The 25,619-nt window shown below is 37.5% G+C and overlaps 1 protein-coding gene across 1 annotated transcript in view; it reads right to left on the bottom strand.

The window, feature by feature from the left end:
• The window catches only part of LOC135079496 (myogenesis-regulating glycosidase), a 31,075-nt gene extending 7,498 nt beyond the window's left edge, over positions 1–23,577 (bottom strand). Inside the window, exons 1-5 of the mRNA XM_063974153.1 lie at positions 23,510–23,577; positions 21,927–22,277; positions 19,275–19,826; positions 8,328–8,425; positions 2,006–2,138 (exon numbers count right to left, since the gene is read on the bottom strand). Of these exons, the coding sequence (XP_063830223.1) occupies positions 2,006–2,138; positions 8,328–8,425; positions 19,275–19,808 (765 nt within the window). The 5' untranslated portion in view covers positions 19,809–19,826; positions 21,927–22,277; positions 23,510–23,577. The remainder of the gene's footprint in view (positions 1–2,005; positions 2,139–8,327; positions 8,426–19,274; positions 19,827–21,926; positions 22,278–23,509) is intronic.
• Positions 23,578–25,619: the final 2,042 nt, after the last annotated feature.

Here is a 25,619-nt window from a genome sequence, read left to right as displayed (position 1 = left end):
TATCAGAGGTTCTAAACTCATTATAAATATTTTTGTCGATATAATGAAAAAGTTGGTAGATTATTTGGCCTGGATTCTCGGCTCGGTTACAATTTAATTTTGGACTACCATTTATAAGAATGTTCTAAAAATACCAATTATCTACCAAAATCTACTAAACGATTTCGCACTACTAAATCATCGTTCTCTTTACCTGAAATCTACCATAAAAGTAGAAATCTACTAAAAGTGGTCACGCTGTGGCCGCCGCCGCCCGCCGGCCGGGGCGCTGACGACAGCTGCGTGGCTCGTACCATGGTACTCAGTGCGCGTTGTGACAAACGACGCCCGCCATACAGAATGCGATAATTAAGCGACAGTCGCTATTGCAAGACATTTCATAATATTTATCAACTCTCGGCGAACAGACTTTATACACGGACAGCTTGAAGCAGTTAGTGTCGCCAGCTTCAAGCTGCGACTGCATAGCAAACTACGGAAACAGTTGTAACTGCTCGAGCGGTTCCGTGTATGTGTGTACGTAGTGTACTGTAGTTTGCTATGCAGTCGCAGCTTGAAGCTGTCGGATACTAGCTGCTTCAAGCTGTCCGTGTATGGCGGGCCAAAGAGCTCTATGTGAGTATGTAAAAAGTCATTTCGTTCGTTCTTTTCAGCCGAAAGACGTCCACTGCTAGACAAAGGCCTCCCCCAATTATTTGCACAAAGACCGGTCTTACGCCGCTCGCATCCAGGCACCTCCCGCGACCTTCACCTTCAAAAAGTCATTTATTGCCAACAAAACGTTCACATAATGTTCTAGCGGCTGTTGCACTAAGCTGATGTACCAACCTGAGCTGAGATTATTTCTCCTTAATTTCGCAATTGCTTTAATAACCTCATTTACTTAATTACGATGAGGAAAAGGGAAGAAAATACAAGCCAGAACGAAGGTTGTAATCGACAAATTAACACTTTTGTCGTTTAAGTAATGAGACCAATACAATGTAACTATTTAGTACTCGATGGAGCCCCTGATTTATCTAAACCATTGATTGGTTAAAAACCCCCGGGACTACTTACTCACCTTTCATTAGTTGGTTTCATTGGAGGCCAAGTTGTAGATCTTGGTTTTTTTTTTTTTTTTTTTTTTTTATGTGATAGGAGGCAAACGAGCAGACGGATCACCTGATGGTAAGCAATTGCCGTCGCCCATGTACACCCGCAACATCAGTGAAGTCACAAGTGCGCTGCCAACCTTTTAAATCCCATTCCCCCCCAATTGGGCCTCCGGTATCCTCACTCACTCGGCGAAACACAGCGCAAGCGCTGCTTCACGCCGGTTTTTTGTGAGGCCGTGGTATCACTCCGGTCGAGCCGGCCCATTCATGCCGAAGCGTGGCTCTCCCACGGAAAAACGTTATACAGTCGCAGTCGTGGGAAATAGAGGTGGAATGAGTTCCGTATATCGCACCGCAGTAGTTGTAAATGTGGTGTGGTACCATAGAGATATAGAGAGATGCCAACTAATGCGCTGAGTTCGAAACTTAGTGTCGCATAAAGTTGCATTAGAAATTCACACACACAAAGTAATCAAAATATGTGCTCATTATCCACTGCGGTATCAGTACTCAACGTTCTAATATATCTTTAGTACTACGCAAGCAATGTAAACTGTTTACATTATGACGTCGCTGCTGTCATCATTGCTGTCAGGAGCAATGTGTTCTGTTTTTGGGAATATTGCTGCGACACCGGCCCCGCCCCCTTTTTTTATGTGACAGGAGGCAAACGAGCAGATGGATTACCTGATGGTAAGTGATTACCGTCGCCCATAGACACCCAGGGGCGTTACAGGTGCGTTGCCGGCCTTTAAGGTGAAGATACGCTCTCCTCCTGAAAGCTTGCAGGTCGTATCCGTCCGGAAACACCGCAGTCGACAGTCCATTTCACAGTTTGGTGTCCCTTGTCACATCTCCCTTTAGTTTCTGTGATCTGTGGGAGCATACATCCCGCAGCGTGTACTGACCTGCAGCTTCTCCCGCAGCAGGCTGGCGAGCGAGTTGACGGACGTGACGGAGTTGCTGGGCGAGTAGTCGTCGTCGTCCATGCTGAACTCCGAGCGGAGTCGGCGCGGCCGCCGCGGCGAGCGGAGAGGGACTCTGTGGACAGACGAAAGTTATAAAAGTTATTTCTGTTTTGGTATTAGACTTAAAAAGCTTGTGTTTCCTCCGAACGCATGAAATCGCGAAGTTGTGATGCTGCATCTATGCAATCGCAAAATCGCTAATAGCCGATGCTGAAAGTAGCCAGCCCTTTAATGGTCTTAAATGACTCTTGTGGCCCTTTAATCGTCTTACGCCGTGCTCCCTACACACATACCTACACGAAACAAGAGCCTCAACCTCAAAATTAAGCGCTTTAACATACACACAATATTGTCATTTAAATGAGTTACATATAATGCCAAGATAATAACGATAATATCGGGTAGTCACGTCATGCTAGAATGTTTGAATCTATCTGTACCTACATTTTCCTACCAATTTATGCAAACAGAATGATGATGCGTGATGTGTAGTTGAGTTCAAATGTAGAGCTAGTCTTAAAAGGGATGGATGATTTTTTTACGTTGAAGGTAAAGGGTAAGTAAGTAGTAAGGTTGGCATCACTTTCGAACTTTGATAATTTAATAGTTAATAAGCTATACAACTTTTTACAGAACAGATTGAACAGGTTATAACTGCTCGATTTGTTGTACCTACTTAATATGAGCACTAGCACCAGTATTCCTTGTGAGTCATCCCGACGGTATGAGAGCAATTTTTTCGCAATTCCTGGAACCTACACACGCGGTAACGGAACTCGGCTCAGCCGGAATCCACAATAATTGAGTCGTCCAGTGCATACACTGAGACCCACTGACCGTGTATGTAAAGTTTTAGAGTAGGCGCACACCATTGATTTTTCGTCAGCCGATAGTTTAGTCGGGCTGTTGATCAGTATGGGCATGTATGGGCGTGCGCACACTACGCCGATTCGATTTGGCCGATTCTTCATACAATTTGAAATCGGGCACAACTATCGGCCAACTAAAAATCAACGGTGTGCGCCTTACTCTTAGTGTACCTAGTTGTCTCTACATAATTTATAAGTTATATACTTAGTTTAATTTTCCAAGTAAGTCGCAGAGAGTTCAGCAATTAACAAGCAATTAAGGCTGATTAATATTGACATCGATCGAACTGTAGATATATCCAATGAAGCGGATAAAGATAAATATTATTACTATAATGTGTAATAATCAAGAGATCACTAACTAGAAGCGCAGATTTATTTTCCTTTAAAAATCCAACCACAAATGTAAAATACCCGTAATTTTACCGAGTCATTGAAGACAGACACCAATTTAGCCGGTTAACCAAAACAAATAAATATTAAATATCTTAATAAAACTGTGATATCTTAATCTTGAAGCCGACCTCAAGATAAGTACCACGCAGGTCGCAGTCACACAGCTAATACCTGATGCTAATTCCAAAAGGCAGTAGGTTCAAAATCGTGTGAAATTTCAACTCGTACGCAGTGCTAATGAGGAAGCGGCAAAGTGAATAAAGTGCATAAGTTACGTCGCGCGAAATTTCATAATCTTGAACTTGAGATGATGATGGAGTTTACAAAATTTAAGAAGGCAATACAGTGGTTTACGATGTCGAAATACAAAAATAAGCAACACGAGTGCCTTGATGAAAGGCATATACCTAATATTAAATTTTTCCTGTGTTTGTCTTGTAAGTTTATGGGATAATATCAGATCACCATCATTAATTTTATTCACTATTGCTTTATAATATTTGCTTTGTTTATGAGTTTGGTATTTATTAAATTCAATGTAACAGATAGGATGAGGATGAAAATTATATTCCTAACTTACGAATATTCACTGAAATCTATATTATTAATTTATACTAGGAGGCTTTAGGCTATACATATTATGTATAGCCCTAAAACCAATAGGAGCGGAGCAGTAAAGAAAAAAGTTGCATACGGGAAAATTCAAACTATTTTCACGCCGTTCGAGGTCGCGACACTACTTAGTGGTGATTTAATAACGTTTACGCATATTAATAAAAAAAATACTCACAACAAAGCTTTTTCCCACCAAAAAAATCCAAAGCTGCAAGAAATCCCGAAACAAATCCGTAACAAATCTCGGTCTGCCTGATCAAATCAAATCAAATGTTCCGTCGTTTGGTCTATGGCGCGAATCCCGGTTTCGTGCAATCAAATCTCGATCAGGCGATGGTGATATATCGAATCTAATCAAATCAAATGTCTGATCTGTAGCGCGAAAAGTGGAAAGCGCGGGAGTGCAGACGCGCGCGCCGGACGACTGGCCGGCGCAGGAGTTGCGCACGCGATTACTGTGCGTGTCTTGTTTTCTGTTTTTGTGTGACCCTTAACTGGCACTGAGTGATGTATATGTTAGGATATATCGGTCAATTTAAAGATTTACTAATACATTTCAAGCACAAAGGATTAAAAGGATAAAGTGCAGTAAACCAGGTATTGTGTGAGCCTCAACTGCGTGATATTTATGGATATCAATCGGTTTTCTAGTCATGGTGCGGGAGTCGCGCGTGATTTTGTAAATTAGTATAAACTAGCTTTCCGCCCGCGGCTCCGCCCGCGTGGAATTTTGTCTGTCACAGAAAAACTTTATCGCGCGCGTCCCTGTTTCAAAAACCGGAATAAAAACTATCCTATGTCCTTTCTCGGGACTAAAACTATCTCCATGCCAAATATAATCAAAATCGGTTTAGGCGTGAAAGAGAGACAGATAGACAGACAGAGTTACTTTCGTATTTATAATATATATAAATATAATAATAATAATAATAATAATAATAAATACTCTTTATTGCACACCACATTGTAAAAAGAAACAGAAAGAAAAGGAACACATAAGGTACAATTAGGCGGTCTTATCGCTATGAAGCGATCTCTTCCAGACAACCTATAGAGAGGACAGTTACTTAAAACAGATGAAAGGGATTAATTAAAACAGATAAGTACAACATAGAAATACTATAACATTATTAGAATAACTCGCACCCTTTTTGTACGTAAAGTGTATCTTTCTTCGTCACATTTCTAGAAGTAAGTACTTAAACTTGTCTATACCTAAACGTAACGTAACCAAAGTAGTAATCACCATACGCACTGACTGCCGAGTGCCGACGCACACGTTAATGCACTTTGAATTTCAAAGTTTAATTATGTTGGAATTATTAACGACTGATTCGCAGAGTTATCCATTATCTAATTACACGTGCCGGTAACTTGAGCGATAAATTAATATTTATAGACATAATACTACTGATCTAATGCATCATTTAACATTAATGGATGTCTATGTAGACAGAATAAGTAATAGTACCAAGGTAGAGGGTTAAGATTGGGCATACATAATTTATTTGACAATAAGTAGTAAAACAACACCTCCACCTTTTTAAAAACAATTCCAGCCATTCCAGTAGGTAAGTAATAAATAATATATTTACAATGTTACTAATCTCATCTCTTATACACTAAAAACGCCTATTCAGAAAATGTGAGCAAACTCCCAGTTGCGCAATATTCCTCAATAACTACAACAGGCGTTTACGTAATTAACTAACATCAAATATCAGAAACTACAACTATGGAACTTATAAATTGACTAGAATTGAAACAGATGAGATATATTGCTCAATAGCCTAGCCTAGGACCCTCCGATGATCGCTCGTAAATCACAATCATGATCTTTGCCCGCTGACACCGTAATGGGTGCAATGTGTGTCAATTGGTTATTTATTGCAAGTATACTGCACCCTATGCAAATTGTTGTGTGTCGTCACACCGCTTGGGTTGAGTTAGAGACCACACAAACGATGTCAATGCTAAATGAAAAGAAAAATTGAGATTTTTGCTCTCTCGTTTGCATTTTTTCGACTGAATCGTAGTTACATATACGGGACTATTCCCACCTCTCGTTCCCACCACTGCAACTCCTGTGTAGCCAGGATCTACAGCTTGACCGCCACAAAAACCCAACCAATGAAGGTCAAGTTTGTCCCGGGGGAAAGTTAAACTGTCATTGGACCCGCAACGAAATTAATCAGAAGAACATAGGAGGAGTTCGAAATTAAGGTAGTTACATATAATTTGCTCATACGTAATTACGTTGCGCTACATTATAACAGACAGCATCGAAACTTTTTAGAGTGTGTGGGATACACACTTGGGAATTAAACCCACAATTTCTAAGACATTGCAATTAAATCAGAAATTGTGAACTCGTGCAACACACGATAGAAGAAGAAACAGAAAGAGATAAGTAACACAATAATCGTGGGATTGGTATGTTATACGAAATCATTGCTAAATCGCTGACTGACTGAGTGACTCTATTAAGGGCTGCTACAGCCTTGCATGAGTACACATTATGCATTAAATGCTTTATGTTTTGCTGCGATAAATATTGCCAAGAAGGTTCAAAAGGTTGGTTGAATTCTGGGACAAATAGCGGAGTAGAGTCGAAGCTGAACGAAACATCGACCTAAGCTCTGTAACATCTTAATTTGTAGTGGTAACAAGTCAATGTAGTAGAAAATCGTGATTTAATTTCAATTTAATCTTATTATAGAATCACACCCCCGCAAATTGGCAGGATGCGTGTGTACCTATTCATGATAGACTTCTGAACAGAAAGAAGAAAGGAGACGAAACTTAATTAAAGTTGCAAGTCAAGGAGTGTGTGTTTAGTCAATAAGAACGATGGACAGTGGTTGATTGATAGACGCTACATACAATTGGAAATCTCATTAGGGACTAGGTTACTAAATTAATTTACTTATACCATCTCGGTAGCCCTACAGATTGTGCATGCGCTGCATTTCGCAACGCCGGTCGTCGACCGCGCTTCCTTATTAGCCCGCGGAACTTTGACCGGCGAATCAGAGCCCACCACGCGAATAACGCTTCGGAAGCGCCCATTGTCTACGTAGGGCCCTGTCATATGGTCACCTATCTCACGTTTGTTCTTTCGTTTTAGATGAATGACGACCACTGCTGGACAAAGGCCTCCCCCAAGGATTTCCACAAAGACGTATCCAGGCATCTCCCGCGACCTTCACCAGATCGTCGGTCCTAGTGTTCTTTGTGTTCCGGCTCGTGGTCCCCACTCGAGAACTTTGTTGCCCCAGCAACCATCAGCTCTGCAAGCTATGTGCTATGTCCATCTAGGTTGAAAAGCTGGCGGTCAAGCTGTAGATCCCGGCTACTTAGGAGATGCAGCGTGGGAATAGTCCCTTTTCTATGTTAAAATGGGGAAAAATAAATACCGGTTAGCTTTACCGATCTAGTTGCTGCCTAAGTACGGGATTATTTCCACCTCTCGTTCCCACCGCTGCAACTCCTGTGTAGAGAGCATCTACTACAGCTTGACCGCCAATAAAAACCCAACCAGTGAAGGTTAAGTTTGCTACCTAAGTAGAGACACGTTTTATTTTTAGTCCGATAGTCCGTGCATGAAATGTAGAGCCATGTACCTACTTACATAGTTCTACTTGACTTAGTTGGTATCTACCTATACTTATGTGTTTAAAGTTCACATAATGGTGCCGTAACGTCTACCAAAAGAAGGTAATTTGGCGTTCGTGTTTTTAGCATCTGAGCGTGACCGTGGTACCGTGTGCGATGTGGTTGTCCGTCATAATAATGTGTCTGTCTATTAGATTGCGCTACTTACATTCCCATGTTGGCTTTACCGGCCTACATTAAATATAGATCATAATTTTTTTTCATCATCATCATCATTTCAGCCACAGAACGTTCACTACTGTACATAGGCCCTACGCACAAAAAACGAAAAACAAAAATGTTTTGAGACCACACTACACTAAAGTACGCCCCTATAAGGTACGAACGACAGCGTATCAAGCTAAATTCTGTAACAATGTTCTGTCGTGTCGTCATCGAAGAAAATCCGCAAGACTTGGAGCGAGATCAAACGCGAAGTTCAAGATCGAACGCGATGGAGAGCTGTTGTGGACGCCCTCTGCCCTATCTAGGGGACATACGCCCGTATTCACAAACGATTCTTGCTTATGTGAAGCAGCAAATCGAACGCACAGCGTTGAATAGAGTTGAATAAATCTATGATTTTGGTTCGTGTGTCACCCTGTGCGTCCACGCGCACTGTGAGACCTCATAGTCAAGTAAGTCATGCATGTTTTTTTATCTACAACGAGGAAGCTATCGTCTGTATAAAACAGCAGATAATACAGAACTATAGAAAGTGTACTCACTTGGTGGCGTTGTCATCGGTGAGGGCCTCATTGTTGTCTCCGGAGGTGGGTTCGCCGTCGCTGAAGCCTGACGCCGAGCTCTGGTGGTGCTCGGGAATCTGGAAGAATCAACAAATGGACATAAATAAGAGTTTTATATCGCTAATTGTAGCGAAAGTTAGAAGACAATTTTTTTGACCACCGGAATAAGCCTAACGAAGAAGTACCCACAGCTAGAGTGTGATATTTCCCGAGGGTATTTCCAGAAATGCTACCAGGACGGTCAAATTATTCGGATGTGCAAGTTCGGAATGGTAAGGACGGTAGGTTGAAAACATGCGAAAAATTGAGCAAATTTGTGTTAAAAATGTTTTAAACAACTTCCAAATAGGTATTTACAAGACTTAAATCAATTAAGCATTATCTGAGCCTTTTATTTGCTCTTAAAACTCGCCATCTACGTTAATCTAAACAATTTTCTTTAGTTTTATTCATTCAGTCTCATCCTAAAGTAAAAATACTTAGTCAAAATTAAATAAATGTTTTTAATTTGTTAAAAAGATAAACTAACCACACGAATTATCTTTAAAGTGTTGAGATTCATATCTCCACAATATCACAAGTTATTCACATAACTTTAAATTATTATATTTTATTTACACTTAAATACTCGTATGTCACATGCAATGATTCAAACTAAACTGTTTCCACTTCGAGTTATTCTCATTAAAATAAAACAATTAATGAATGAATTTCAGTCCGGAAACACATTAGTGTAGTCCAACAATTCACGCCACACTAAATGTTATCTCTACTATAGTTAAGATCTACAAACAAAGGCATATAATTACGTGAGAACACAAAACAAAATGTAGTGACCGAAATGTTTATTGCACTGCAAATATTGCAATAACATACACATTAGTTTAGGTTTAAGTAACACTCGTATAAGGGCTCGTTCCCACGGCAATCCAGTTGAACACACATTTGATGTGTTTGAAATTCGAATTACCAAAGAGTTCCACTAAAAACCGATTCGTTCGTAAATCAGTTTTTAGTGGAACTCTACAAACGATGTTCGTGTGAATTACTATTAAACAGGGTCCTACAAAAAACGTTACAAAAAATTACTATCAGTTTTTATTTGTAATATGAATTACTTCATTTGTAATTTGTTACAAATGGTTTTTCAAATATTCATGGGAAATTATGATAGAACGCAACAAATAACATTATTGCAAATAGAAGTCCAGAAGTGTATCAAAGTGTTTAGGAAGTAAATTATGTTTTTGCCATTAACTATATGAAATAAGTAGGACAACAACTAATTTGAACAGCACAATTATGGCAGTTTTGTCACTAGAAAGCAATATCTTTAGAAACATAATATCGAATTTAAACTATTATTATTTCAATTAAAGAATAATAATTATTTACATAAATACCCCAACACGGATGTTCCTCATAATAACATGTTATTATACCTAATTAATACATAAAATCAATAACAATGAAATAATAAATAAGGTTTTGGTAATAATTACCCTACACGACCCTTTCTAACAAATAAACTTTGTTTTTATTATGGCTATGAAAAAACACAAACACCTATGAGAAATGCTATTTGTGAGTAATGATTATTTATTTTAATACTTAAATAAAGTCACGCAATACCTATTGTTTATATTACGTACAAAACACTCAGACCTAAAGTTTGTATTAGATGCGGATCGAACCTGCGACTAGCCTTATTCACGTAACAAAACTTAAACGACAACAAATCGCTGAGTTGCGATCCTATGGAGAAATCGTTCTATCGAAATGACCCTTGTGAATACGGATTTAGAACTGTTGTTCAATAGGACGACTGTTAAAGGTCAACGAGATTTTGACTGTGTCAAAATACGTGAAAAAATGATCGCTGCGCCAAACTAATGGTAACTAAGAACCATATTGATCCTAAGCCAACTTTGTATGGGAAACAACGAATTATCACATGGTTGATAACGTCATATCGATACTGTAATGTAATACAATTTGTCATACAACAGCGGCAGTTCAAACAACTATTACTCTATTTGTTCAAAACATTGTTTGGTGAACACCGTGAACTATGCGTCATTGCTACTATGTTTGCTATAGCATAGTGAGTGACATTATCTAAAGCCCATGTGATACGGGCACAGTAAAAAGTCTGTGCAAAAATTAACGACGTTTTTCCTGAAAAATATTTATGATATTTTTAAAGTGCGTGGATATTCGAATCTGAAATTATGGACAAATATAAAGGACTCGATCGTAGCCAATCCCTATAGGTAATATCCAGAGACAGACAGTTTTTATCAAAATACGTCCAGTGTAAACCAAAAACTAAATGAGCAGACTCGTGAACATCAGTCTCTATTATTTTTAACAAACATTTCACATTGATTACAGGAGAATCATGCCTGTTAGGATATACCACACCTAATGCGTATTACAAAATTAAGCTCAAAATCCGATTGAATATCATGCATAGTAATAATTATGACGTTTTTATTGGTAGTACATATTTCAATATTATTTAGACCAATCACAAGACAGAATCTATAGACTGAGATAGAATCGAATTAGATAGTTGTTTTATAATACAACTTTTTAACTTTTTCTTCTTCTTAATGACGAGTAATACGCGCGTCCGTGCCGCGACGCTACGGACTTCGGTAGCGCTGACTCTGTGCGACCCTAAACATTATGCAATTTTACGAACCTCTATCACGCATACAATTTTATTTTTCCGAATCAAATCAAATATATTTATTTTGCGAACATGGGAATTTATTACAAGTAGGTGTTACAAGTATTTTAGTATCTTCATCTTCCACCTTTTTTTTCCACGGGCCAAAAAAGGATTTATTAGCACTAACCTGTGTCAAAGGAATGCAGTCGCTCCTGCGTTTGCCCGCGCGCATCTTGCACTGCACTTGCAGCCGTAATTAATGGCCCACGTTAATTAATTGAGAGGTTATCACGATACGTCTGCCACCCGTCTGCCGTAGGGTTCGCATGGTTACTATTCACTTCAGCGAAAAACCTCAAACCCAGGAAATTTTTGAGGAAAAAGACCTCAACCCACTTTCCTTAAGTTTTTCATGTAGATTGGACAATTTACTGTCTAATGTGGAAACTGGTAAATTACCCGCACACGTCGTGACGTCAGTAGGAACCATTTACTTGGAATGAATATCAACTGCTAAACGAAACATTTCTTATTTAGGGCATATTACAGTCAGGTGATAGTGTAGGTAGAGTTGTAATTTACTCGTATTTAGAAATAAGTTTTCCCACGCAGAAAAAAGACTAACCCCATAGCAAAAGGAGAATAGAAGAGACACAAGTAGAGTCACGAATGTCACGATATATTGTAATACCTACCAGCTGGAGAACTGTCATGGCATGATCACTTCAATTTGCTAACACAACACCGATCCGTTTACTTACTGGAGTGAATAGATGTACATTAGGGCATGTAATATCGGAAGGTTTTCAATTCCGATATTGATTTCCGATATTAGATCTCAATATCGGAATTCCGATATTAATATCGGAATTGAGTTTGTGATATAAATTGAATACGTATTTGATTATTTTCGTAACATTTCTTAATTGTATACAGTAAAATAATGATTTTAATCAATATCTTTAATTTGGTACAAAACAGCACTTCTTAAAATTATAATATTGAAGTATTTAAAACCATTTTTGTATGTTATGGGTATCCAATTCCATTGCATTTGGTTACTGATAATAGGCATTGGCCTATTGGCAATGGACTAGCAACGAATTTAAGTGTTTTTGTAAAACAGGTATCAAACAAACTTTTACTTCATCAACCAATACTGGCGGAACGATTTGTAGAGTCATTCAAGTCAAATGTTACAAAAATTTTAGGTAGTGGTAAAAAAACTTGAATATCCTTGTAATTTGTTCCTTTTTGATTATCGATGTACAACTCACAAAACCACGGGCCATCATCATCATTTCAGCCATAGGACGTGCACTGCTGAACATAGGCCTCCCCCAATAATTTTCACAATGGTTGGTTGGTAGCGGCCTGAGGTCCACCTTGTGAATGGCAGTCCTATTCTGCGATTTCCAGTACGTGCCCTCCACTCCAGAACCTTGCTGCCCCATCGGAGGTCAGCTTTGCGTACTAGTGCGGAATCGCTGGAAGACCTCGGCACAATGCTCGAAGACCTTAATTGAACCTCCCAACAGGTAGGCCTTCGGATGAACATGGACAAAACAAAGCTTATGACCATGTTGCGCCCTACCGTATTTTCGGTTGGGAGCTCGATTCTTGAGATTGTTGACAAGTATGTCTACCTCGGACAAACAATTCAGCTATTAAATTTCATAGATGATCATAGATGCAATTTCGAAAAAGAGGTAAATCGTCGAATCCTACTCGGCTGGGCCGCGTTCGGGAAACTACACAACATCTTTTTGTCCAAAATACCTCAGTGCTTAAAGACGAAAGTCTTCAATCAGTGTGTGTAACCAGTGATGATATACGGTTCGGAAACGTAGGCTCTCAAAGTTGCACAGCGTGCTATGAAGAAGGCTGTGCTTGGTGTTTCTTTACGAGATCTAATCAGAAATGAGAAGCTCCGTTAACAAACTAAAGTCGCTGACATAGTCTGACGGACTAGCAAGCTGAGTGGCAATGGGCAGGGCACATAGTAGGTACGCAGAACAAACGGGCCATAGTCCAATTAATGTTTGGAAGGGAGTTGAGATGTCGTTTTTCATTGCTAAGACCAAGTACGGCAAGTGTTAAAATTTTTTAGAACAAGTAAAATTAACCATAAATATTTGCAGTGGGACAAAAAGTGATGGTGAGAGACATGAGAAAATCATTGGTCTTTGCCAATCATGTACTTTGGGCTTTGTGGCAGGTTGTGGCGCGTTTAAACGCTTTGTTTAAAATCTCAATTAAAACCTTTATCTGATTCCGATATTACGATATTGGGTCGCTCAATATCGGAATTGTAATATCGGATCTCGTACTCCGAGATTCCGATATTACGAGATTCCGAGATTCCGATATTCATGCCCTAATGTACATAATGAGTGGGGTTTTAGTCCAGCAGCGTATAAGTAAAACAAATCTTGGGCTACAAAAATGCTAAAACAATCAGGAAAATGGTGGTCTAATCAAAATAACTGCCTTTATTAGGGCCACCATAGTATGCAAATGTATTTTTTAAGACCGGTCAAACGCGCTTAGGCCTGGTGCACTGAGGGTTCTGTACTTTATTTTCCTCTTGTTTCATACTTAAAATACTTTTTTGTTGTGAAACCACATTTCTAGCGAAATTTAATACTTCTAGCTTAATAGTCAATGGTAAACTTAGGTATAAAGTTTAAGATTTACTGGTAAATTATATTTGTTTACGCTAAATAGGTATTAGCTTTGACTATCCATATTGGATATTTAAACTACATAATATACGTCTCGTTTTCAATAAAAACAGATTTGATAAATTATAAAATGCCATAACAGTATTCACAGTTTCTTTTTACCCTTTGAGGAGCGGCACCCAAAAATGCGTTGTTTTAACCGAATTATATTTTTTTACTTAAATTCACTTTTAACTTTTTTACTTAAATAATGTACAACTTTGAATTACAATAATGTAGAGGTGAAGGTAAATTCAAGCAAGAAGTAATACCATTACTTTTAAACGTGACAAACAATGATTAGATTTTGCGCTTTACACACAATATCTAATTACTACGAGTAGTAGTAAATATAATGGTAACAATGTAAAATATATTTTTTGAAGTATTAAACATCAAGTGACAACCCTCGCTAATAAAGGGAACTACTGCGAAATTTTCCCTACAATTACACTTGATTTAAAGACTGACCGACTAACATACTCGGGTATTGTTATGAGAACTGAGGCGAATGCCTCCAAGATAACTTGATAAAAACATGTTTACAAAACACACAATGAATTTTTTACAAGGAAACGTTACGTGCTTTGTTTGCCTTAATGAATTAGGAATGAAAATGTGAAAAGGCTTTTGAGTTCAGGTTTCTAGTCACCACTACATAATATTTTAAACGTTCATGTTGCATTTTTACTATATTCTCAACAACGAGGTTTGGAAACAAAACACTTTTAAAAAAGTAAAAGGGAGTCTTAGGGAGTTCTAGAGTCACTCTTATAGATTTGGACTTCAATAAGGATGCTTAATAATTATGAAAAAGTTAGTCTGATATTTTTTCCTTTATAGCATTGTACGTATAAATAAGTAAACATTGCAACAAGCTTATCACAAGCATATGTAGTAGAGTTCATTTGATGTCAGTCGTTAAACCTGATAGTAAGTTAGTAGTAAGTTACTATGTAGTTTAAAATCAAATTTACAAATGCATTCCATCCGTCATCTTTGGCTCTCCAGTCTCCACAAATACGTAATATTGACAAGCTCAAGTGGATCAGCTATGATAATGCAAGATTAATTTATTTAGCATGCCAAATTAAATTTTGTAAAAAAATCTAACCGAAGAAATTTTCGTGATTTAAAGGCATGCAGAATACGATTTTGAATAGTTGCAGCCGGAGTAATAAGCATTAAACCTTCGAGTCCAAGAAGTTGTTGATGCTGCCGGAACTGTCAGAAGAACTTCGGCAGCCGATGCTGTCATCGCTGTTGCACAGTCCGCCGCTGCCGCCACTGTCCGAGCTCTTGCTGTCCGAATCCGACTCGATCCACAGCGGCGATCGATACTTGAATTTATGAGCAATTGAACTGAACCTCCTTTCGTTGTCCATTTCTTCCTTTTTCGAATCGAGTGTTCGAGAAAAATATGTTCAACTTCTTTTTTTTCGTCCAGATGGGTGCTCCAAATCGATTCTCAATTGTTTTCCCTGCTATCTTCTGTTTTGAAGAATTCGAATTCCAAATTCTTTAAAGTTAATGTCCCCAGTTTATGTTATTTCTTTGCGATAGTCAATTGTCTTCGACACCCAATCGGCTTTTTTTAGAAGGTTCGCGCAAATTACATTTTATGCAGGTAGGTATTTGATTCTGGGAAGAGTTTTAGTATTGAGTCCACATAATATTTTAACGGACTGGTCTAGATGTAAGATCACGGGCACGATCAACTGATTGGATGTACGCAAATAGGGCAGGGGTGAGCATTGCAATAAAATGTGTTTTATTTTATCTAAAAACTACGTCTGCCTGCAAGGTCTGTTTTTTTTTTTTCGAAATACATGGCAACCTTTAGCTTTGTTTCACTGAAATGCATTGGTATTAAATAAATGCAATAACTGCCTACTTACAGTAAATAAATGCATCGTTATCTTCCAATCCACAAAGCAAGACTAGCCTTATTTTATAAAATTTCATGTTTTCCCAATGACAAATGGTAGCATTATCATTGCATAAGATAAGAATATTATCAAAACGTTAATCTTGGCGCGGAAGCCACGGGTAATCTTCGTGTTATTTTACATACAATGCTTCGAATCGCACCTACACCATAATAAGTTTTAAAACACATGTTATGCCTGTAGCCTGTAACTTACAAACCACAGGTTCTATACGCGCGTGTACATAAGTTGAGAAAATTAATAAATCAAGCAAGTTTGATTAAGATTTGATTTGAAAAAATAAAATTACTGCATTACAAATTTTACTATACATAGACCTGACTAGCTTTCCGGCCGCGGCTTCGCCCGCGTGGAATTTTGTCTGTCACAGAAAAACTTTATCGCGCGCGTCTCTGTTTCAAAAACCGGGATAAAAACTATCCTATGTCCTTTCCCGGGACTCAAACTATCTCTATACCAAATTTCATCAAAATCGGTTCAGTGGTTTAGGCGTGAAAGAGAGACAGACAGACAGAGTTACTTTCGCATTTATTATATTAGTATAGATAGTGCCGTCTTTTTATTACAGTTAAATAAATTATTAGGTATAATAGATTCTTATAGCTCCAATTAAAGTTAAAATAAATTAAACAGTTCCCAGGTTTCAGTTTTGACTTTCAGAATCATGGAATTTCGAAAAATTATACTTTTGTACGGTACGTACGTACGTACGTATGTAACCGCCTCTGTGGTCTAGTGGTAAGACCACCTGCTTCAGACGCAGAGGTTCCGGGTTCGATTCCCAGTGGGGGCAGATTTTTTATTCGGTTTGGTTGGTGGTAGGGCTTGTTCTAAGTCCGCCTGGCGTGTTAGCTAACACCATCTTACCTAAGTCTGTCGCCATAACAACAATGTTAACAGCATTATTGTATTCCGGCAGTTGGAGGTAAGATAGCCAGTTCCTTCGTGGTTGAGGATTCCGGGTGAAGCTCGCTTCTACCTTCGGCCTGATCGTCACTTACCATCAGGTGAGATACAGGCCAAGAGCTTCCTCGTTGTGGATAAAAAAAACGTAAATAAATTTTTCCATATACTAAACAGGCGACATTCACAACTGTTGCCCATCTCTGCAGGATGTCTTTATACAATTTAGATGGCGCGGGACCTTCCAATGTCGCCTGTTCCCCCCACCCCCATGTGAACTTGACCCAATACCGGGGCGTTTCATTATTAACAGCCGTTATCGTTAGATATTAACAAAACTTGTTATTTTAAGGTAATTAAGAGTGGTCTGGGCCACTTATTTAAAGAGAACAATTTAATATTTTCAATTCTTAAGGTAGAAATTTGGTACCTATTGTTTTTGTTGATGTGTCATCATCGTTTTGTTAATTTATTTATTGTAGAGTGAACTTTTAGTTTAATGTCTAATTTGGTTTAATAATAGGATCAATACTTTGAAAGATTAGCCTCAGAAACAAACGTATTACCTATTAGCGTTTTATTTATTTATTTAATAGGACAACCAACAAGACATACACTGGAAGACAATCAATATTTACAACGTATTTAACTTAATCTAAGGGCTGCCTTAATTATAGGTTGCCACGGCATGCAATAGTGGACTTATACATAAACAGTGTCTTATAATTTAGCGTTCTTATAATTTACGATTTTAAATTACGAATATTATTGTTGTGCAGCAAAATGTGGACTGAATCAAACTGATAACTTATCGAGTACCTATGGAGTTTAATAATATTTTGATTGAGGTGTTTACTAATTATTCTAAAAATTCGGTACCAATTTAAAAAAACAAAGAAGAAATTAAATCTTTGTTCAGCAACGTTTTCTTCAATTTAACTGGTAAATGGCCCCTTTTTATTATTTTTAATAAATAAATAAATAAATTTCTTGGCAGTTAAAGACTAATACTTAAAACAGTAATCCATATAAATATTCCGTTTTAAGAAATCACTTACCCTAACATGTTTCTTTCTAAGAGCCTCCAATTCATAATCTTTCAAACCATGTGGCACAGATATCGAAGACCTTTGGATTGGCTTAGCAACAGAAGTACTGTCAGGTTCGTTTAAGTCCGCTTTACCCTTTGTTTGCTTCACATCACCGTTCAACTCCATGTCATGTGGGCCCACGATCTTCACTACAGGTGTACCAGGTCTATGATCCATTTCTCTAAATGTAGGACTTCGCCCGTTGTTAATATCTATAGGGCTTGCATCGTCGTCTATGAATCTTATGTCGTTTGGAGTCCGATTAGCTTCCAGAATCAGACGTCTTGTCTCTTGAGGCATTTCCACATAATCGTGAGGATATGACGGTATGTTCACACGAAGATCAGGCTTTTTCCTTACCCTCATTTTGGAAGCTTAAGTATTTTCTTCGGAAGGTCAAGCACTAAGCACACAGTGACACAGTGTATAGCGGTTTCCTTAATCCTCAAATAAAGGCACCGGACGATATGTTTGTAGACGACACCAGATAAGCAATATCTATTCAAATTAACTTTGTAATTTACTTCAACAGTAACAACAGTTTCCGTGAACTGCTTCAAAAGCAATCACTGGGAGAATACGAGATATTAATTAAATTGTATGTCAACACCTTTATCACGCGACCACGTGACTTTCCCTTACTATGCACAAGTATTGACACCCACGATATGAATTAAACTAAGTAATTTCTTTCCGGCATATTATCAAATTTAAAAAATGATAAAATTCATGTGACGCGTTGATAGCAAATCTCCGTCGAATCCTTGTATTCGGTTATCTAAAGATATCTAGCTGTTGATATATTATTATACTCAATTGGAGAGAGCAATACTTTCAAGTGCTGTTATTAATTAGGGCAGGGATAAAGGTTACTTATTTCTGATTGAACATTGTCACTACTTGAAAGATGCCGCTACAAATGAAGTTATTGCCGTAATATTAAGAAGCTTACCGTCATTATAAACATTATCGTCATTGTTTGTTTATAACGATATATAAATTGACGAAGTAAGTATCTGTTGCAAAACGGTTCAATCCAACATCAAACACAGAATGAAGTCGTTGATTGGTTGAATTCAAATATTTAATTAAAGCCGTGTGGTGACGGCAGAGTAGAATACATTTGTCACCAACCCCTACTCTTCCCACGGGTGTGTCGTAAGAGGCGACTTAGGGACTAGACATCAAACAGAGAACGGGCAGCAGCGCTCTCTGAAAAACATGAATCTTTTAAACTGCGATCTCCAACCCGCCTGCCAAGCGTGGAGATTATGGCAAAACCCTCCACTATAGTGGAGGAGGCTCATAGTCCAGCAGTGGACTGTAAAGAGCTGTTGATGATGATGATGAATTAAAGGACAGAATCTATGATCGATGAAAATACGCTGAATTGAATTATAGTCTGTTTTAACAGTCGGCGACTTGATTTTGATTAAAAATGTTTAAAAAAGATACTTAAACATAAAGTGGGCAGTAACTTTTATAATACCAATAAATATAAGTTAGTCATAAACCCAGACAAGGTCAGTTTACTTAACGACACTTAGAATAGAGGCTGTAACTAGATTATCAACAAATCTTACCTCATCTTGCGGATTCTGCATGTACTGTTGTCTCAAAACCTCCTGCTCCAGGTTCTGTAGAGTCGGCATCGATATTGAATTCCTCCGTAAGTTCGCTCTTCTCTGCTCCGCATCCCTTTCATTCTCTACCAACACCCTCGATTCATCTCCAACTGCTTTCGAAGTGCTCGGACTGGCTAAACTATCAGTCAAGTCCGTAGACTGAGTGCTTGGACTAGTCGGACTTGCTCTACTTGACTTTGCCGATTCTGGATCTAAAGTTATGTACAGAGTTCCTTCAGGAGTATCCAGTACTATGGTATCGCTATTAGGCGAGCATATGGCTCCCAAATCTGCCGCGTGGATTTTCCCATCTCTATGCTCGGAACCCTTCTCGAGGTCTTTAAGTCTTTGCGGCCGGACGGGTTCATTCTGAACGTGGTCTAGTTCTACAAAGTCGTCGACGAATGGTATGCTAGCGTTCGATTTGATTTCAGGTGAGTTGAGGCCTTTTGCGAACTCTTTGAATGGGTCATTGTGGTGTCCGTCTTCCATGTCCTATTTCATAGTAGCCTGAAAAGAAACAGAGTGGTTTATTGCACCATTTTACTGTGTGATTTGTGGCAGAACACTGACTAGTGTGGTTCCCCGGCGTTTGTGTTGTGACGTCCAGCCGGTTAGTGTCTCCATATTCGTAAAGGTGTGATTCATGAAGGTAAACGACTACATTGTTCTCTAAGTAAGATTTATTATTTTTAAAAGGATTGCTTGAATATTAAGTGCAATAAATCAACGGTTAACAAACTTTGCGGTGTTGGCGTTTGTTTTCAAAACAATAAGTCATTAGAAATTATTTTACTGAATCGCACCATTCTAAATACTTTTATTTTCCTTACATTAATCTGAAGTAACCAGGCAAGTACTTACACTTGCAGTTTCCTTACAGACACGATATAACATTTCAACATAAACTACAGGATTACTGTTATTGGCTTTTATTACCGCACACCTCACATTTAGAAAAAATAATCACAAATCCACCAACTAACTTCTAAAAGATTTCAAACACAGTCTCAACTTTTCCCGCGTTCTTACCAGTAAGGCAGCATGCACACTGAGGCGGCGATCGCTGCACACTACAAGGTCGTGCGGACGGAGGTTTGTTTGGATACAGATTATCACCGGCGATTAAACGGCACTGCTCTTTACATTTTTGTGTGTGCGAATAACGTCCGACGTGGAAATTGTATGGCGTAGCTTATAAGGTAAGCTTGGTACAAACTACAAACGCAATTACTTCGTCTAAGCTACACTAATCACAACTTTGGTGCTTTTTATTGAAATCAACATAATAGAAGAAGAAGACGACACCATTTTAGGACTCAACACGATTGAAACGAAATGAAACTGTAGTTACACAAACATTCATTTATATGGTGGGAATTTCGCAGGAAAATACTTCAACTGACCTGTTATGATGACCTATAAACAAAATATTTTGGTTTAAAGCCGTACCATCAAAGATCGCACGGTCTCAAAGCGGCATACCGTATACCTACTTGTAGTAGTAAACATAGCTTACTTACAAAGGCGGTATATTTGAACCAATGAGTTTTTTTTACTAAAAAAATGTTGTGATTGAGTCAATAGTAAAAAAGATTTTCGAACTCTACATTGAACATGCTTAATCCCTAATGTAAATTAATTTAGGCCATACATGAATGTAGGCATACTAATGACGAGTAGAAACTCCACAATAAACAACGAGTCTATAAGTAATATAATATGAAACTTTCGACACGTACCGAAGTTTGAACATAAACAAACAATAGGGAAACTAACAAATTATTTTAGATATTTAATATAATTCAATTTATCCTTTAACTTACTGATGAATATGGTAAAGTTTAACACATCTACTTATACTTATAATAAATCTGTAGAGAGGTCAATTCTGTACATGAAATATATTTTCAAAATAACTATCAGGGGGTGATTAGTGATCGATACTGATGCCAAAAATGCAATCAGTAAAATTTTTGTCTGTCTGTCTGACTGTCTGTCTGTCTGTCTGTCTGTCTGTCTGTATGTTCCTTATAGAAACAAAAACTACTCAACGGATTTTAACGAAACTTGGTACATTTATTCTTCATACTCCTGGGCAGGTTATAGGATACTTAGGAATTCCCACGGGAACGGGAATTAGCGGGAAAATCCTTTTGTATGTAAAATCTAAACCGCTTAAGTTAGACGCTTGAAATTTGGCATGTAGGTACCTTAGTAAACTTAAAGCTTAGTTATAACAGGATATTGAAAAATTCTTACGGGAACGGGAGTTAGCGGAAAAAACATTTGTATGAAAAAATCTAAGCCACGTAAGATAGACGCTTGAAATTTGGCATGCAGGTACCTTAGTAAATTTAAAGCTTAGTTACAACAGGATATTGCAAAATTCTCACGGGAACGGGAGTTAGCGGGAAAAAACATTTGTATGAAAAAATCTAAACCGCGTAAGATAGATGAAGGGGGTAAAACGGGATCCACGCGTACGAAGTCGCAGGCGGCCGCTAGTTAATCAATATTACACTTGTAAGCCCACAATTTTCATTACACAAATGAGACAACACTAAAACTATCGCAAACACGATGCATTAACTTAGAATTTTTAAATACCTTGAACTCGCGCCAGCCCCATATCAGTGAATCATAAAGTAGACGAAGAGTCCAATGAAGATGAGCACCAGGACGGCGTATATCAAGTAGTCCAGGTGGAACACCAGCCAGAAGCACTTGACGTCCTCGCTCGCACACCCGCCACACTCCAGATTCATCTTGGATCTAAGATGATCCAGCAAATATTACAACTTCTGAGGTCCACTCTTTGCCGCTAGTTGAGAATTAAATCATCGGAACACGTTTAAAAAGTCGTTCTAAATGTCTGGGTTGAAGGTTAGGTTAATGTTAAGCGCGTATAATAATGCAACAATGATGTTTTGGGTTGCCGTCCGGGTATTAGGCAAGTAACTAAAATAAATAATTCTTGGACATTTTACACTGCCCCATCTAGTCCCCAACTAACAAGTAATATAGGTACAAAAGTAAACCGAGTTAAAGTTGACTTTTACTAACGCATTGTGTATTGCTGAACGCTCGTTTAATCCAGTTATTAGACAATAATAAGTCGTGCAAGATGGAGTTAAGCTGTTATCGCACTAATCCAAGAGTTTAATGAGCACTGACATACACGGTTAAGAAGTATTGTGCTGGATTATTTTATTATACCTGTAGTAAACTTACGAGTACCCATTCCGGCTTAGTACTGGTCAATGACAGATTATTTTATTAATACTATGACTTTGTGATTTTTTCATGTTTTCGTAGGTTATGAATTAGATTTTCAGAAAGAGAATAGATTTACACAATACATTGGAAAAATAACTTTCTGTAAATATTCCCAGTTTGGTACAAAGTCAAAGTCAATAAAACAGTGTTGAATTTATTTTAATTTTATTGACATTAATTATTGGATTTTAGAATTCTCTACCAATACTCTAAATTATAAATAAACTTTCAATATTAACGATTAATCAATAACCAAGGTCAGATCCACAGCATGGTAACCACGCGACCATTAACCACGGAATCATGGACTATTTGGCACGTTGTTAAACGAGTGTTAACTTCATTAACGATACTTTAATTATCAGATTTTAGACTCACATGATTCGGTGATTCATTTAGGCTGTGGAATTTTATGGATTCTAAGAAATTATTCCAAGTTCGAGGATCAATTTTAGGGAAACCTACCAAATCTCTGTAAGACCACTTATGTACTGAAATTACGCAAAGAAAAATTGTTTTGATTTGAAACCTACTCTACAGCAGTAATTATTCTAATTATCCGATCATTGAGTCGATCCGCATGTAGATTTAGTTTTTCACAATATGATTTCCAAAAATTATTAACAACAACAAAAAAATGCAGGTTGCTCATTAAAGCAAATTAGAAAACCACTAAGGTTCACAAAAATGTTAATGATATTTCTGTTCTATGGCTTGAAGTTGCAGATTTAAATGTCGGAACAATATCTTAATCTACAACAATGTTCTTATTCTAAATAATAATATCTTAATCTTAAACAAACACATCAAATACGGCATTGCAGGAAAATTAATTTGTATTATTATTTCACAATATTGAATAATTATGTGATGCCGATAAATTAACTATGCAATCCATTCTAATTAAAACATACACTATAACGTCAATGCATTCCATGAACACTAAAACACAAGCGAACCCGCGGGCAGCGCTAGTCAACGTGCCACTCTCGCGACAAATTGTTTTGAACTAAAATACAAATGTAATTATTGTAGTTTTGTAGTTGGCGTTAAATTAGTCATTACTCATTATTGGTCGAATTTTAGGGGTCCTTCGGCACGTTCGTGAACCATTTACAAAATAACAAATAATTATTGGCATTAGATTAATCTGGTATTGATGTACTAAAAGACAGTAACATGTTCATTGATAACTCAGACTATATGTTTAAATTTAACCCTGTATGTTTATTTCTTAACCCATTTAGGTTAATGCTAGATTCACCTTGTGATGAAAACCTCTACTCAGCAGGTGAAATCTTTCATTGAAAATTCAACTTTTCAGAAACAAAAGCAGTAGATAAGTAATTAGATTCAGCTTGACCAACATTAATGAAGGCAGAAGATGTCTGGGATATTTATTTACTTTGATCGTGAACCATGACTTAATTTATGTAGTTAGTACCTCCTACTTATGTTTGTATGACAGCAACCAATTAGGTATTGCCAAATAAGTAAATCCTCAAATTAAACTGACATCACTAACTTTTTTGGAGCTTCCTTAGCAAGACAGAATCTTATTATGAGTATTTAATACAAACACTTCAATTGTTTATCTAAAGATTGAAAAGTACTCTTAAAACGATGAGATAAATGTTTATTTAGCACTTACAATAAGTAATAATTTTTTGATTTAACAAACATAATAACATGTCGATGACCAATAAATTATTTCTATTTTTTTCTTTTCAAAAATTACTCAGGAATAAAATTAATGGATTTCATTTTGAATGTTGTGTTGTAATTAGAAGAAATAACTGTTTAGTTAAAATATACTGAACCACATGTAGCGTACAAAGCTGAACATAATTATTGGAAATAATGTTTCCTTCCTCGTAAATGCTAAATATAAAACTCGATTATGAGACTCGATTTGCGTACCAACTAACTTGAGTAAAAAATTAATAGTAAGTAAACTGGCTAGTTTTTGCTCTAATCTGTACCGGTTTTAAGAATAGCGTAGAGCGACTTTTTTTTGTTTTCCATATTGTACAAGTCTTAGTTAATAGTAATAAGGTAAGTAATTATTATTTATTGTAGGTAATTTGTAGTATGGAAATTGAAATCATGTCTAATTAAGTCATGAAGTAGGTATACTTAGTGTTATTGTGAAACATCCTACTATCCTACTAAGATGTTTGTTACTCTTTCACGCAGAAACTACTGGACGGATTGTGATGAAACTTTGCAGTAATATTGATTATAACCCAGAATAACATATAGGCTATAATTTATGACGATTCGTGACAAACTAATTTCACGCGGGTGAAGCCGCGGGCAAAAGCTAGTAAATAAATAAACATGGGGTAGAAAGAGTCGCTGTATCAAATAATAATATGGAGGTAGGTTTAAGGATACAACTTAAGAACGTATCTAACAAAATTCGTTCGGTCGTCGTTTCAGCCAAATAACGTCCACTGCTGGACAAAGGCCTCCCCAAGGATTTCCATGACAACCGATTCTGCGCGGCCCGCATCCAGGCTCTTTCCGCGACCTTCACCAGATCGTTATTATAGTAACAAAATGCATTTAAATTGATCACCAGTTCAGACGTTAAAACATAATAAACAAACAAACAATAAATAGTACTTTCGTACTCGTATTCCTGATGGCTGATATTACATTACTGATGCCTTTCACTCAACATTCAAAATCTAACACACCTAATCGATAGTTCAAATACAAGCGAAGCAGTGGTAGGTTTAATATTGGGACGTGTAAAAGTGCTTTTTTAAAGCCTATTTGCAAAAATAAATGAATTTTATTTTATTTTTATGTAATAGGTACCCCACTTCACTTGCCAGTAATAATGACTCCTTCAGTGAAGCACTTACAAATTACAAACGAAATCACGAGGCAGCTCACAATAAGTGCAGTTGAAAGGCGTTTAGACGAATGGCGGCGATCAGCTAAACTGTTGCCATTAGCGTCGTTAGAGGGACATCAGCTGAACGACTCTCCTTAGAGAATAATGCTGTAGAGGCA

Source organism: Ostrinia nubilalis, chromosome 16, assembly GCF_963855985.1.
Source record: "Ostrinia nubilalis chromosome 16, ilOstNubi1.1, whole genome shotgun sequence".
Classification (NCBI taxonomy): domain Eukaryota; kingdom Metazoa; phylum Arthropoda; class Insecta; order Lepidoptera; family Crambidae; genus Ostrinia; species Ostrinia nubilalis.
The sequence above is the reverse complement of the archived record's forward strand: the minus strand, read 5'-3'. Positions and strand labels throughout refer to the sequence as shown.